Source organism: Apteryx rowi, unplaced genomic scaffold (assembly GCF_003343035.1).
Source record: "Apteryx rowi isolate R43461 unplaced genomic scaffold, aptRow1 scaffold_67, whole genome shotgun sequence".
Classification (NCBI taxonomy): domain Eukaryota; kingdom Metazoa; phylum Chordata; class Aves; order Apterygiformes; family Apterygidae; genus Apteryx; species Apteryx rowi.
In genome coordinates, this window is record NW_020450949.1 from 3,130,020 (window position 1) to 3,142,507 (window position 12,488).

General features: G+C 34.4%; 2 protein-coding genes across 6 annotated transcripts in view; one reads left to right on the forward strand and one right to left on the reverse strand.

The window, feature by feature from the left end:
* NADK (NAD kinase) overlaps positions 1-12,488 on the forward strand; it is a 32,202-nt gene that overhangs the window by 13,943 nt on the left and 5,771 nt on the right. For all 5 annotated transcript variants that reach the window (XM_026085489.1, XM_026085491.1, XM_026085490.1 and 2 more), the window contains 9 exons: positions 1,870-1,953; positions 6,596-6,725; positions 7,263-7,371; positions 7,628-7,713; positions 7,982-8,084; positions 8,898-9,049; positions 9,574-9,673; positions 10,331-10,488; positions 11,690-11,772. In XM_026085489.1, the coding sequence (XP_025941274.1) occupies positions 1,870-1,953; positions 6,596-6,725; positions 7,263-7,371; positions 7,628-7,713; positions 7,982-8,084; positions 8,898-9,049; positions 9,574-9,673; positions 10,331-10,488; positions 11,690-11,772 (1,005 nt within the window). The remainder of the gene's footprint in view (positions 1-1,869; positions 1,954-6,595; positions 6,726-7,262; positions 7,372-7,627; positions 7,714-7,981; positions 8,085-8,897; positions 9,050-9,573; positions 9,674-10,330; positions 10,489-11,689; positions 11,773-12,488) is intronic.
* LOC112975448 overlaps positions 1-12,488 on the reverse strand; it is a 37,257-nt gene that overhangs the window by 3,023 nt on the left and 21,746 nt on the right. The gene's annotated exons all lie outside the window — the stretch shown is intronic.

Genomic DNA, 12,488 nt, shown 5'->3' on the forward strand with positions numbered 1-12,488 from the left:
CAGAATGTTGCTGTTATTCCTTGATTAGATATCTTCTTCACCTGACTTGTGATTTTAGTAGATTTGGGGGTTTTGCTTTCAAGACTAAGAGTGAGCCATGTTATATTAACTGCTAAGGTTACCAGGCCAGTCTGAGTTACTTTACAGTACACACAAACACAGGCAGTAGAATAACGATTTGCTACTGCCAAGCAATAGGTTAGTTAACACTTCCTGTGTTAATTGAATTAAGCATAAGAAAAGCATATTTCCCACTTGTTTTTATTGTAATACTTCTAATAGTATTTACCTAATGTTTCAACAGTAGTTACATGAGTTAGGTAAGTTTTACTCCCATATATAGATTTGCTGAGGGAGGTGGGAGGTATTGTGAGGTTTCTTTGTAAATGCTTATCAAGACTTGCACTAGAAAACCTAATTTTTATGTTACTGTACTTACTGAGATTAAGAATACTACTTAAATAATTTTACTTATATTTATACTGGATTTAATCAGTCTGCCTGTCCTGTTCTAAAATTGTGTTCTCTTAGATAAGATATAGTGTTTCGAGAAATACAGAAAGAAAGCTGTTAATGTGTCTGCAGCAGTGAAGCTGAAGTCACCCAGGAATTGATCCAAACTAGTCCTTTATAACTGTCTAATGACGCACAGCTAACAGTTACTGCAGTTTTTTTGCTGAGAATGTGCCCTGAAGACAAAGGTCTTGGACTTAATTATTGTGTTTGTATGCTTAGGTGTTTGGTTGTCTCATTGTCAACAAAAATTAATGCCAAAATGCCAAATGCCAAAATATTAAGGAAGATAAAGTGCATACACCATAAACAAACAAAAAAGCAGGCTACTTTTTTGTATTTCAAATAATTGACTGGGCACACTTGTTCAGTGAAGGTCATGAAACTCCTGAACTACATAACAAAAGCTGAATGCTGCTGTTTTTTTATTCAGCTGTGTTATTACAGAGATAGTTTGAGCTGCTTTTGAGTGTTGCCACAAGTCTCTCATTTGATAATTTCTCAGTGTTATTTTACAAATACAAAATATGAAGTGTTCAGTTGCTTGCCTGGTCAGGACTTGAAGTGTTAAGTACTTGTTTATGCTTTCTGCTGTAATTCTAAAAATAGCCAACATAATTGTGGAGTTGAAAAATATATCCTTTAGCTATTTTAATTCCTTATTATTCTAGCTTAGAAAAAAGGTAAGACTTTTTACTTAAGAATTACATATCTAATTCTGAAATAGGAATTATTTGTATTTTGTTTCTTAAGCATTATATGGTCTTTTTTTCCTTTGCACAATAGTGAGACCTCAAAGGTAGTTTTTATAGTTCTATAGTCTAGGATTTATCTATGAAATTTTGTTGTTGATTTTTTTACTATTGTGTAGCTCTCTGTCTTGGCTCAGACACATATATATTGTTCTGTATTGTAATGTCAGAAGAGAGTTAAGACTAAAAAAACTTTGCAGGCTAGACATGCCTTCACAGAACGAACTTGAGGAAACTTGACTGTACCTTGTTTGAGGCTATGATGATTCCTTTGTGCAAAGTGAAGATTAAATGAGTAAGAAGAGTGTGTGCCTTTAGTATTAGTGTTTAGGAAGTAAATACTCAGTATGTGGAGTGGATAAGCTGGGAGTGAGGCTTGAATTGAAATCACTAGGACTAGGTAGAGGAGTTACGTTTTAGCTTTTGAATGTATGAGTTAATACACATAAAATTATATTGACTGGTCAACAGCAAATGCAGGTTTAAGAAATGTACTTTGCCCTGCATTGCCTAATGTGGTTTTTCAAAGTGGCTTTGGTGGTTGGGGAGCTAATTGTATCCAGTTTGCCCTCACATTCTTTTATCTTTTTAATTTTTTTTTCAGGAGGACACGTTCCTTGCATGGACCATGCCCAGTGACCACCTTTGGACCAAAGGCCTGTATGCTGCAAAATCCTAAAACAATCATGTAAGTACATCATGTCAAAATAAAAGTATTATGATTATTCTGTGTGAAAGAAAGTAACAGTTTGCTTTTCCACTACTCACTCCCCTAATCAGCAATGTTTGTATTTTATGTGATGTTCAGAGGTTTTTGTGTTGCTTGATTGCCAGTGCGGAGTCTGTATTGCAGAAAATGGCCTGCCATTTGAATCACACAGACCCTTTGAAAGGTTAGTCTGGGAAGAGAATGGATGATAGCATTGCAAGCGGATTCTCAAGTAAAACCAAATTAGATTTGTATTAGCTTGATCTGTGGGTTGAAAAGTATAATACAGATTTGAATGTCATTGTTTATCCTCTTTTCTTCCCAGAGGATGATAGGATGCAATCAGGATTTCTCTGTGTAGGTATATAATGGGTTTTGCCAGTTGGAGTACTTCCTCCAGGGTAACAGATGTTTAGAAGGGAATTAATTGTGGTAATTCTTCCTTTACTAATTCATCTGGTGTTCTTAGGCCCACACTCTACTACCTAAACTAATGGAGTATTCTCACAGTTTGGTATATGTATTTTGGAAAATAGTGAACGATTTCACTTAATACTATTTCCATGCCCTTCTCTATTTTTAAGTACTTAAGTTTTGCTTAGGTATGTCCTGTGTGTTTTTTCATTTATTTATATATGTATATATATATATGTATGTATGTATGAAATGAGAGTTGTTTTTCAGTGGCAGAGGAAAGGGTGAAAGAACAAGAATTTTTATGGACAACATGAGGAGAAATTGCTCTATGTACCGGGAAGTCTGAGAAGGTCTTTCCCTTTCTTGGTATAATGTGATTTAAGCTTGTAGTTTGAAATTTTTTATCTATCTGTGGCACTTTCCGTGTATGAATATCATCTAGGCAAGTTTGCTTTTAGTCTGTGTTGCTGGTAAATTTTGTGTGAAATTAAGGGGTGGTTTCTATTCAGCAGCTATGTAAACATTTCGATTTTGTAGGTTGGGTGACATAAAGTATTACCTTTTATCACCATGTATTATATGCTAAGTAAACGGTGTCTTGACTTGGTCAAACAAGGAATTGATAGGGTGCTGTAGATACATAGGGACTACTAATTTGGTTAACGTTCTTTTGAAAAGCTCTATCTTATTGCTCTGATTTTCAGTTAAAATTAAATAAATTTAAGGTATTTGGATTATATATTTATTTGCCTAGATCTTCACCTAAATAATAGTAGTTTTCCTCAAAACAGGTTGGTGATACTTTAATTTCTCCCACAAGGTGTGGCGGAAGTCTTGAGGAGCTGGGGAACTCTTAACTTCCTCATGCTTTCTGTCTGTTCTTAAGTTAGTGCCTTGGTATGCTGAAGTTCATCTGAAAATCTAGCTTTCATTGTACATTTACCCACCTGATTGTGATGAATATGCTCCTCCCCATGGGCTGAGCCAGCATTGGTACAATATAATGATAGTGTCAGGAGCAGTTCAGTACAGAGGCTGTGGCAAAACTAAGCACAAGCTACTTGCCAAGGAAAGGACAGCTAATGCAGTATTCAGAATAGCTGGGGAAATAGGGCATTCTTAAGTTGTAGAAGGAAAGGACTGTTTGAAAACTAAATTGTAAATTACTGTTCGTGAGTTTCTTGTGGCTGCTTCTTGTTTCTTGTGGCTTTTAAAAACAAGCTATATCTTTTTGCTATTGCTTTTTCTTCTTGTTAGCATTCTCTTCAGTGAAAAGAGTTTAACAGAAAATCCTAGTTTGTGTATATGGGCATCAGTTAGCCATGGTCTTAGTGTCTTGTTGAGTGCTAATGGTGATGACTGTGTTGAAAAACCTGCTAGTCGAAGGCTGTCGTGTAAAAGGACCAGAAGAACAGAATGACTATTCRGTTAAAAAAGAATTAAGTATTTGTATTTTGAGGGAAGAGGCGTGGTCAGTTAACTGTGTTTAAACTCTTTCTTGAAATGGGATTTTTCTTATAAAACATTGTTGCCTCTGAAGTTCTGTAATACTCTTTTATAAGGAACTTTTCTGTAAAGCCTCACAACCTATTATTGAAGCTGATCAAAATACTTAACTGGAAATCAACTTCAGAGGAAAATGCTTTCTTTGAGATAGTAATTTAGTAAGAAACGATGTAAGCCTCAGCTCTTTTTGGAGCTCTGTTGCATTTGCCTGCCTGACTTCTGGAGAAAAACATGAAGATCTTGCAGCATGTTATGAATAATTTCTTATTTAGTAGAACTACGTGGAATTGGTGAGTACAGTTGAAATAGACAGACTGGTTTGAATAAATTCTGTGTTAGTTCCTGGATTTTTAAGTGAAAAGCAGTGCTGCAGTCTTTATTTCTTTGCTAGCTTTACATAGTAGCCTGATTATGGTGAAATCTGTGGGGGGGGGGATGTTTCTGTATATGTATTTTCCTTTTTAACAGTATTGAGATCTGAGGAATTTAATTCTATGAAATTAACTTCAGTATAGAAAACTGTATTCTTAGTCACCATCTATATAAAAAATGGCATATAAAACTTCAGCTTCTGTTCCTTTGCAATTATTTGGCAACAATAAACATGTAAATGTTAAACGCATTACTGGAAATCCTTTTTTTTTTTTTTTTTTTCTTGCCAGTTTAGCTGTTGATTGGCAAGTGAAGGCAGGAGAAGCCTCCCATATCATATGCATTGTAATCTGAGATTCATGGTGATATTTAAGACTAAATACTTTATCTTCAAAACAAACAAACAAACCAACACCCTGCTTTGAGCAGGGGGATTGAACTAGATGATCTCCGGAGGTCCCTTCCAACATCAACTATTCTATGATTCTGTGATAGTAAAATCCAGTGAGATGAAATTTAACATGATGTTGTTAGCCTGTACATGATTCTGAGTGTAGAAGTAACTGCATGTTTATACTGCTCTGTGTTATGTAATAATAGAGAGAGAGTTGTGGTAGTTTATATGTTGGTAAAGGTGCTCAATATTATTTCATTAGCCTACAATTTCTGCTGTATTTTTCTGTACAATATAGGCATTCAGCTTTTTTCTTGAAAGAAAAATGAGCAAGTTGTTGTGTCATCTCCAGCAGCATTGTCTGTTTTCTTTTAACCCTTGGAGTGCTAAATACAAATCTCTGTAAATTTGGCTTGTACAGCATTTATACTAATCTGCTTTGCTTTGTGGATTATCTGCACCATATGGAAAAAGATGAGATACTTATAATCTGTAAAATACAACTGTGAAATTATGTAGCTCAGAAATGGATGCAAACAAAGTAGAAAAATGCATCTGAATATTCCTAAATCAACCAAATGTATTATGGAGCAACGTGAAGTTCTGTTGCTGAATCCACTTTTATCCCTAGAAAGCTACAAAATTATTCATACACAAGTAACTTAGTTCTTGAGGTTCTCAAGTCTTTGAATGCAATCTGACAATAGAGAAACAGAGCAGTTTTGAAATACTTTCAAAAGTTCAACTTTTTTTAATTTCAAGCAGTAGTTGTGTTACTTTAAGTAGATAAATCTATATTGGACTTAACACTAAGAGAAAACTAATGAATATATAGGATAGTGTTTTCAAGAAGTACTGCACAAAACTCGCCTATACTTACATATCTGTAATGTTTACCTTGATACTGTATTGGAATAGAAGATTTTAGGTGTCTAGTCTTGTTAAGCCCTTAATTTTGAGGCTTTTTGATAAGAAATATAAGAGTTGCAGTGCAGACTTCCCAGAATAGAGTTTAAATAGTACATTTTTTTCATAATTGTTGAGACTTGTCTTGAGGATTTAGTACAGATCCACTGTGTGGATCTTAATTATTAAAATATTTGCCCTTCCCTTGTGGTAGTGTAGTTTTGAAAGAGTTCTTAATGTTAGTAGAAAAACTGTAGAATTTGACTGCATCTACAGCTTTCAAAATATATCAAGAAACTTTGACTGTGATCTGATACCAGTGAAAATGCTGGAGGAAACATTCCTAAAAAGAAAACAGTATTTGGGCTGGAACTACTATACTATTTTTTAAGTTTACATTGACATAAGCTAAATATTTAATTTACAATATTGGAAGAAAAAAACCCAACAAGTTTATGCTGCAGCTTTTTCTGATTCTCTAATTGTTTCTCTTAATTTTGAGTCAGTTGAAGAGGAGAGAGCACTAAGACAAGGTAGAGGAAAACATTATGGCTGGAAGCCTCAGGGCAGATATCAGTTGAAGAACTCGATCCCAGTAGCTTTTGTAGTACTTCTATTAAAGTCCCTGTCTGCAAATATTATTAGCATATTAGCAGTTGCAGACATGGACAACTTAATGCAGTGTTACATCTTGATATGGTGGAGCACTGATTGACTTCATGGGAGAAAAAGCATCATTACAATTATAAACTGTTGTATCCTTCTTCCTGTTGTTCGAGGACTGTGTGTGATTACAATTAAGAATATACTCTTACTGGACTAGAATGTTGTCAAAGCAAAATGTAGTAACATTTTTGAAAACCTATGAGGCATTGCAGCATGCCTCTGCCCTTTTTTTCAGCTGTTCAGTGTTTTTAATCATCTGTTTACCTTTTTTCATATTAACAGTTTTTGATGAAGGGACACTTTAAATCTAAATATCCTAAAGCTTTATGCTACCTTGTCTTTTTTTGTTCTATTCTCCAGGCACATTCAGGACCCAGCAAGCCAGCGGTTGACATGGAACAAACCTCCCAAGAGTGTCCTTGTTATTAAAAAGATACGTGATGCTAGTCTGCTGCAGCCTTTTAAAGAACTCTGTGTGTATCTTACAGAGGTAATGAAATGTAATGCTTTTTTTTTTTCTTACAATAATTAAAAAAATTAATATTTATATCTAAACTGTTTTCAGTCTTACTGATTCTGTTACAGGTGGAATGTGTGGAGTTGTGTAGTGCAAACAATCATTATGCATGCTGCAGTGGAAGTAATAAAACTTTCAGAGCAGTACTTGGAGCTTAAAAAAATAAATAAAGACAAAATTGTTTCCTTCATTCTCTTTGCAGTTCTAAGTTAAAGGCATAGGATAAAATATTTTATCCTTTTAGCTTTGAATAAGCATAGCAATGTTGCTGTATCATGTAATTTATATTCCAGAGTTCAGTTTAATTTATTACATAGTCTGTGCATGCTGCAAAATTCTCAATAGAATTAGACCACATACTGTGGCTTAAAAAAACCTCCATAGATGCAGAAAATCACTTCTGTAAAATATTAATCATATGTTTTAAACTAATGGAAATTGTGGGGAGAATCAAATATTTTGATCATTTTAAGAGGTTATTAGTAACCTTATCTTGCCTTATCTTTTAAGGAGAATAACATGATAGTGTATGTAGAAAAAAAAATTTTGGAAGACCCAGCCATAGCTAATGATGATAATTTTGGACCAGTGAAGAAGAAATTTTGCACCTTCAGAGAAGGTATGGGAATGATTTCTTGAAAGTAAAATTGAGATATAGTGATTATTTGTCTTAGCATTTCCTCAGTGATTGAATCAAAGATGTCAAGCTTTTTTTTTTTTNGTGAACAGCTGTTATTATGTCTTAGTTGCAGTTTTTTATATCGGTAAGTGAAAGTTGGTATGCTGTACTTAATTTATGTTAGGAAGTTGAGACCTTTGATAAACCATGCTATTCCAAACTTTATTTCAATTTTTATTTATTTATTTATTTTTAGATTATGATGATATCTCCAATCAGATAGACTTTATCATATGCCTGGGAGGAGATGGGACCTTACTTTATGCTTCTTCACTTTTTCAGGTTGGTCTTCATAGTAAATAGACTTACGGCCCTCTTTTCCTTTTTGGAGTATTTGAAGATTGGTTTTTCCTTTTGTTATTGAGAACTGCATGTTTCCTCTGTTGTTCGTTCCATTTTTTTCAAGCCTCTTTCACCCTCTACCTCCTGAAAATAATGTATGTGAGCTGCTTTGTTTAACTGTATCACTGTTTTTATTGTGCACAGTTAAAAATACATCAATAGTCAAAATACTGCTTTTATTCAGTAGCTTTTAAATTCTTTTCTTTAGGGTAGCGTACCTCCAGTTATGGCTTTTCATCTGGGATCCCTTGGATTTCTTACTCCATTTAATTTTGAGAATTTTCAGTCCCAAGTCACTCAGGTTATAGAAGGTAAATTTAAGGGGACAAGGTGTGTTTTTTCTTTTTGTTATGTTTTTCTGCAGATTTTTCCAAGACTGGTTAATTTTTTGAATTGACTCAGGTTTTTCCATAAGATTGGGTCACCAAAAAAATGTATATTAAACTAATAAAAATATTGCATTGTATTGATCCACTCAGTGCTGCTTTCCATACTGTGTTGTAAAGGTAAATGGCTAAGAGATAACTTTGTCCTATGTGAAATAAAAAAGTAAAAGAAAATGCAGAACTTGCATGTTAAATGACAGCTAAATAAGAAGTTTTAAAGAAAGTCATATTTCACATAAAAGTCATTTTCTTCTAAAAAGAATTCATAAAACACCTGAGAAGAAATATTTTGTCCGTTCAATACAGGTTTATTTGGGTTGCACCCAAAATAAAGATTTCTGAAAACGTGTAGAATTTTCATGTTTCTAGAATGTTGTGTTTTAATAGTTTTTTCTAATGCAGTAGGTTTTTTTAAACTTAGCTCTGTCTCAGTGAAGGTTACCTAATGAGCCAGTATTTTCTAATCTTGATCATGTTCATATAAAACTTAAAATTTCTTTTTACATGATAGGGAAAGGGAGGAAGGACTAGCTCAAATTTGACTTCATTTTTGCTCATTACTACTAAAAATCAGTTTGAACTTTAACCAAATGTAGACAATTCTCTTGTGTATGAAATTGGAAATGTTGAAAGCATGTGGACAGATGGCATTTTACTCAGATTGCTAGTCATTACAGCATTTAATTTACTATATTAGCGTATCATTTTTGTGCATTTTCTCCTGTATGTCACTTCTAGGCAATGCAGCACTTGTTCTACGAAGCAGGCTGAAAGTAAAAGTAGTAAAAGAGAACAGAGAGAAGACGACAATACAAAATGGTATAGAAGAAAATGGAGTAGTGTCTACAAATATAGAGAAAGAAGTGGGCAAACAAATTATGCAATATCAGGTCAGAGGGCTAAATAAGAAACAAATAAAAAAATGAAATACACAATTCGTAAATTGTTTTATTTGTCATTTTCCCCTTCTCATTAGTTGACTTGCCTTGGCCCAGTAGAGTGTGACAGATCTATATTGGTATAATTCACACGTGCACTAAATAATGAGAAAGTGGTGTACCTCATTACTTGCTGCAGTCATAAGTGCTAATACTATACCCTCCTGTGCTAATATTTTCCTTCTGTTTTGAAAAGAAAATAGCAGCTTTAAAACAGGCTATCCCAAAGATTTATAAAAGTGAAAAGAAAAGCCCTGCGCATTGTTGGCAACCAACTTTTGGAAATAACTCATAGTTCTTTAAAAAACAAAAACAAAAACAAACCTTCAGCTGACACTTGATAAAACAAATTTGTAATTGGGTGGGTATTAAATCAGTATGAACTTTTCAAAGATCTGGAAAGCATGTTTTTGCTTGTCATTTGTTACATTGCCAAGTCAGCAATATCAGAGTAGTGATATTTGATATCATTGTAGGTCCTAAATGAAGTTGTAGTGGATCGTGGTCCTTCTTCATACCTTTCCAATGTAGATGTCTTTCTAGATGGACACCTTATAACCACAGTGCAAGGGGATGGTAAGTCTGCTGCTTGAGTCAAATTGCTTATCAACTCCTGTGTAGACTGTTGTCATTTTACCAGAGGATATTTTCTCTCATATGGAAACAACATCTCAAGCTTCAGTTCATGGGTTACATAAAACATTGAGGTGCAAAGGATAGATAAGGTTTTGCATTGGTAACTTATGCAATTCACAACAGCATCGTCTTAAAGAGTGTTTTAAGTTTTATTGTATATAGAGTTGTGAAAGCGAGTAACAGCCTCTATGCTATGTTAGGGCAAAGGGCAAAAAACAGCTCAGAAAATAGTTTGCTTGGTTATCTGGAATTTGCTGAAGGGCCCAGATCTCTAAACTCATTAGAGAACTTCATCTTTAAAGCTCTTAAACTGTAATTCTTATTCCTTACAGACAAATTAATGCTACTGTTACAAAGATATGTAGCCTAAGATCTAGAAGTATATGCAATTTACATGAGGCTGTAGAACAAACATGCTGTGCAAGGATTAGAAGAGAATTTCTGGCTTTTTATGTATTAGACTACAGCTCTTATGTGAAGTCCAAGTTGATACATTCTTTGCTTCATTTTCATAACAGTCCTATTTCTTAGACATCTTCCAAAAGAACAGTGTTGATTCTAMTGTTAACGTAACTGAAATTTTTGCTCCTTTCACAGGAGTCATTGTCTCCACACCAACTGGTAGCACTGCGTATGCAGCTGCAGCAGGAGCTTCTATGATTCATCCAAATGTTCCTGCAATAATGATCACTCCAATCTGCCCTCACTCGTTGTCTTTCAGACCTATTGTTGTTCCTGCTGGAGTGGAGCTCAAGGTTAGCTTATGTTATGTTGTTTCTCTTTTCAAGCTAAAAGCTTCTCTAAGCATGTGAACCTGACCAAACTGAAGAGGTTAGGAATTGCTGTGTATTGAGTTTCCTGCAATTCTTTTATTTGTGGGAGAACTTGATCAAATCTGTTTGAAGAATACATCTTTGTGTAGAATAATAACCCACTATGACAAAACTTTGTACTGCTTTCTACTGGATTGTAGTTGTGTAGATTTCTGCAAAAATTGTATAAATACATTTGTGTTCTGATGAATAGAATTTTATGTCATTTCTGCTAAAGTGCATGCAACTCAGTGGAGTTCAAGGGAATGAAAAATTCTGCTCTCCGTGGCTAAAGCTATTGTAGATTTTAAGTGTGTTAGTAGAAGTACCTGCAGTTCGCTGATTTTTTTTGTTACAGTAGATGCAATCTTGCAGAAAATGTTGGCATGTAAAACCTGAATATAAAATGGCTTTGTTTAATGTGCAATTTTAGTCAATGCATGTGTTTAAGAAAGAACTCCCCTTCTGCTTCTTAAATGTTACAAGCCTCCAGTCTACTTAAGTTGGAAAAGAGCTGATATCCTTAGAAGGGCTCTCCTTGGCATTGTGTGCTGTTTTCTTTTTTTTGTTGTTCTTCTTTTACTACATGAATTGGATATTTATTCATGACACTGCTGTCAATCCAGTTATTTAGGTGGCAATGGGTGTTACTGGCCAATGACAATTACTTCTCCTTTTCTCTTACATAAGAACTTAGTTAATTATGAGCAATTAACTTATGACTTCCTGAATCTGATAGTTTTAGATTTATTATATATCAAAGCTAAAATTATTTTTCTTGATAAATTTCATAATTTTTTTTGAAAGAGATGCTAAGCCAACTCATGGAACTGGATTAGGGCATGCACTAGCTGTAACTGGAAGGTCTTTCTGTTTTATGACCTTGCTGGATTTATCAAGAGGAGTTTATTGCGTATAGAAAAGTATGTATATATACCAAACATGAAATGAACATTTGGAACTTGTTTAGTATGTTCCTCCAGTGTTATTACTGACAGATGACAAWTTTCAGTGCAACTGTAAAATTGGGAAGAGTAAATTCTATACTTAAAGGGAGGATGGAGAAGTTGTTTCTTCCCTGCTCTTGAAAAAAGAAAGTACAATAGGTTTGGAAGCTGAAACTTTGTTCTTTTCTCTTTTTCAGATTATGCTTTCCCCAGATGCCAGGAATACAGCATGGGTTTCATTTGATGGAAGGAAGAGACAGGAAATATGCCATGGAGACAGGTCAAGTCTTTTTTTGGTTGTAGCATCTTTTTTAAATATAGAAAATAGTGATTCATGCACTTCTCTCATTCTGCTTTAGACTGTCAAAAGGGCAATGAAGAAATAAGCTTTTATAAACCCTGATATCACTTAAAGGACAAACTGTGCTAAAAATGTTTGTTGACTTCTCGCATGAGCTTTTTGGATCTTACTGTGAAAGCAAGTATCAGGACAAAAGCATGTGAACATTCCTTGGCAAGGAAGGGACACGTCTTTAGAAATTTTTGTAAATTTAACTTAAAGATAGATCTTGGGAGTCTGAGAAGAATTAAACTGACAGGAGTTACATATATTCAGTGGCTCTGCAGATAATGCCATATGATTAAACCATGTTAACTTAGTGAGTCATTGTGATCATTTGCAATACTATTGCCTCGAGTTGGTAAAATGCAATATGTGAAGGTTCCACAGTTGTTCTGCACAAAATGTGGTGGCTTACCATAATGGGAGGTTGTTTAAGGTGATTTTGTGTGGTACATGACTGTCATTTAGGATGTCCATTTTTTTCCTTCTTGCTCCTTATTAGTTGCCAGGAAGGAAAATGTGCAGCAGCCATGATACTCCATCTTGAACTGTTTTTATTTCCTCTGATGTTGAAAAATCTATGGAATAGATCAGGAGACTAGGAAGGATCCAAATATCAGATTTGGCATTCAGTTCTTTGTTAAATGCAAGAC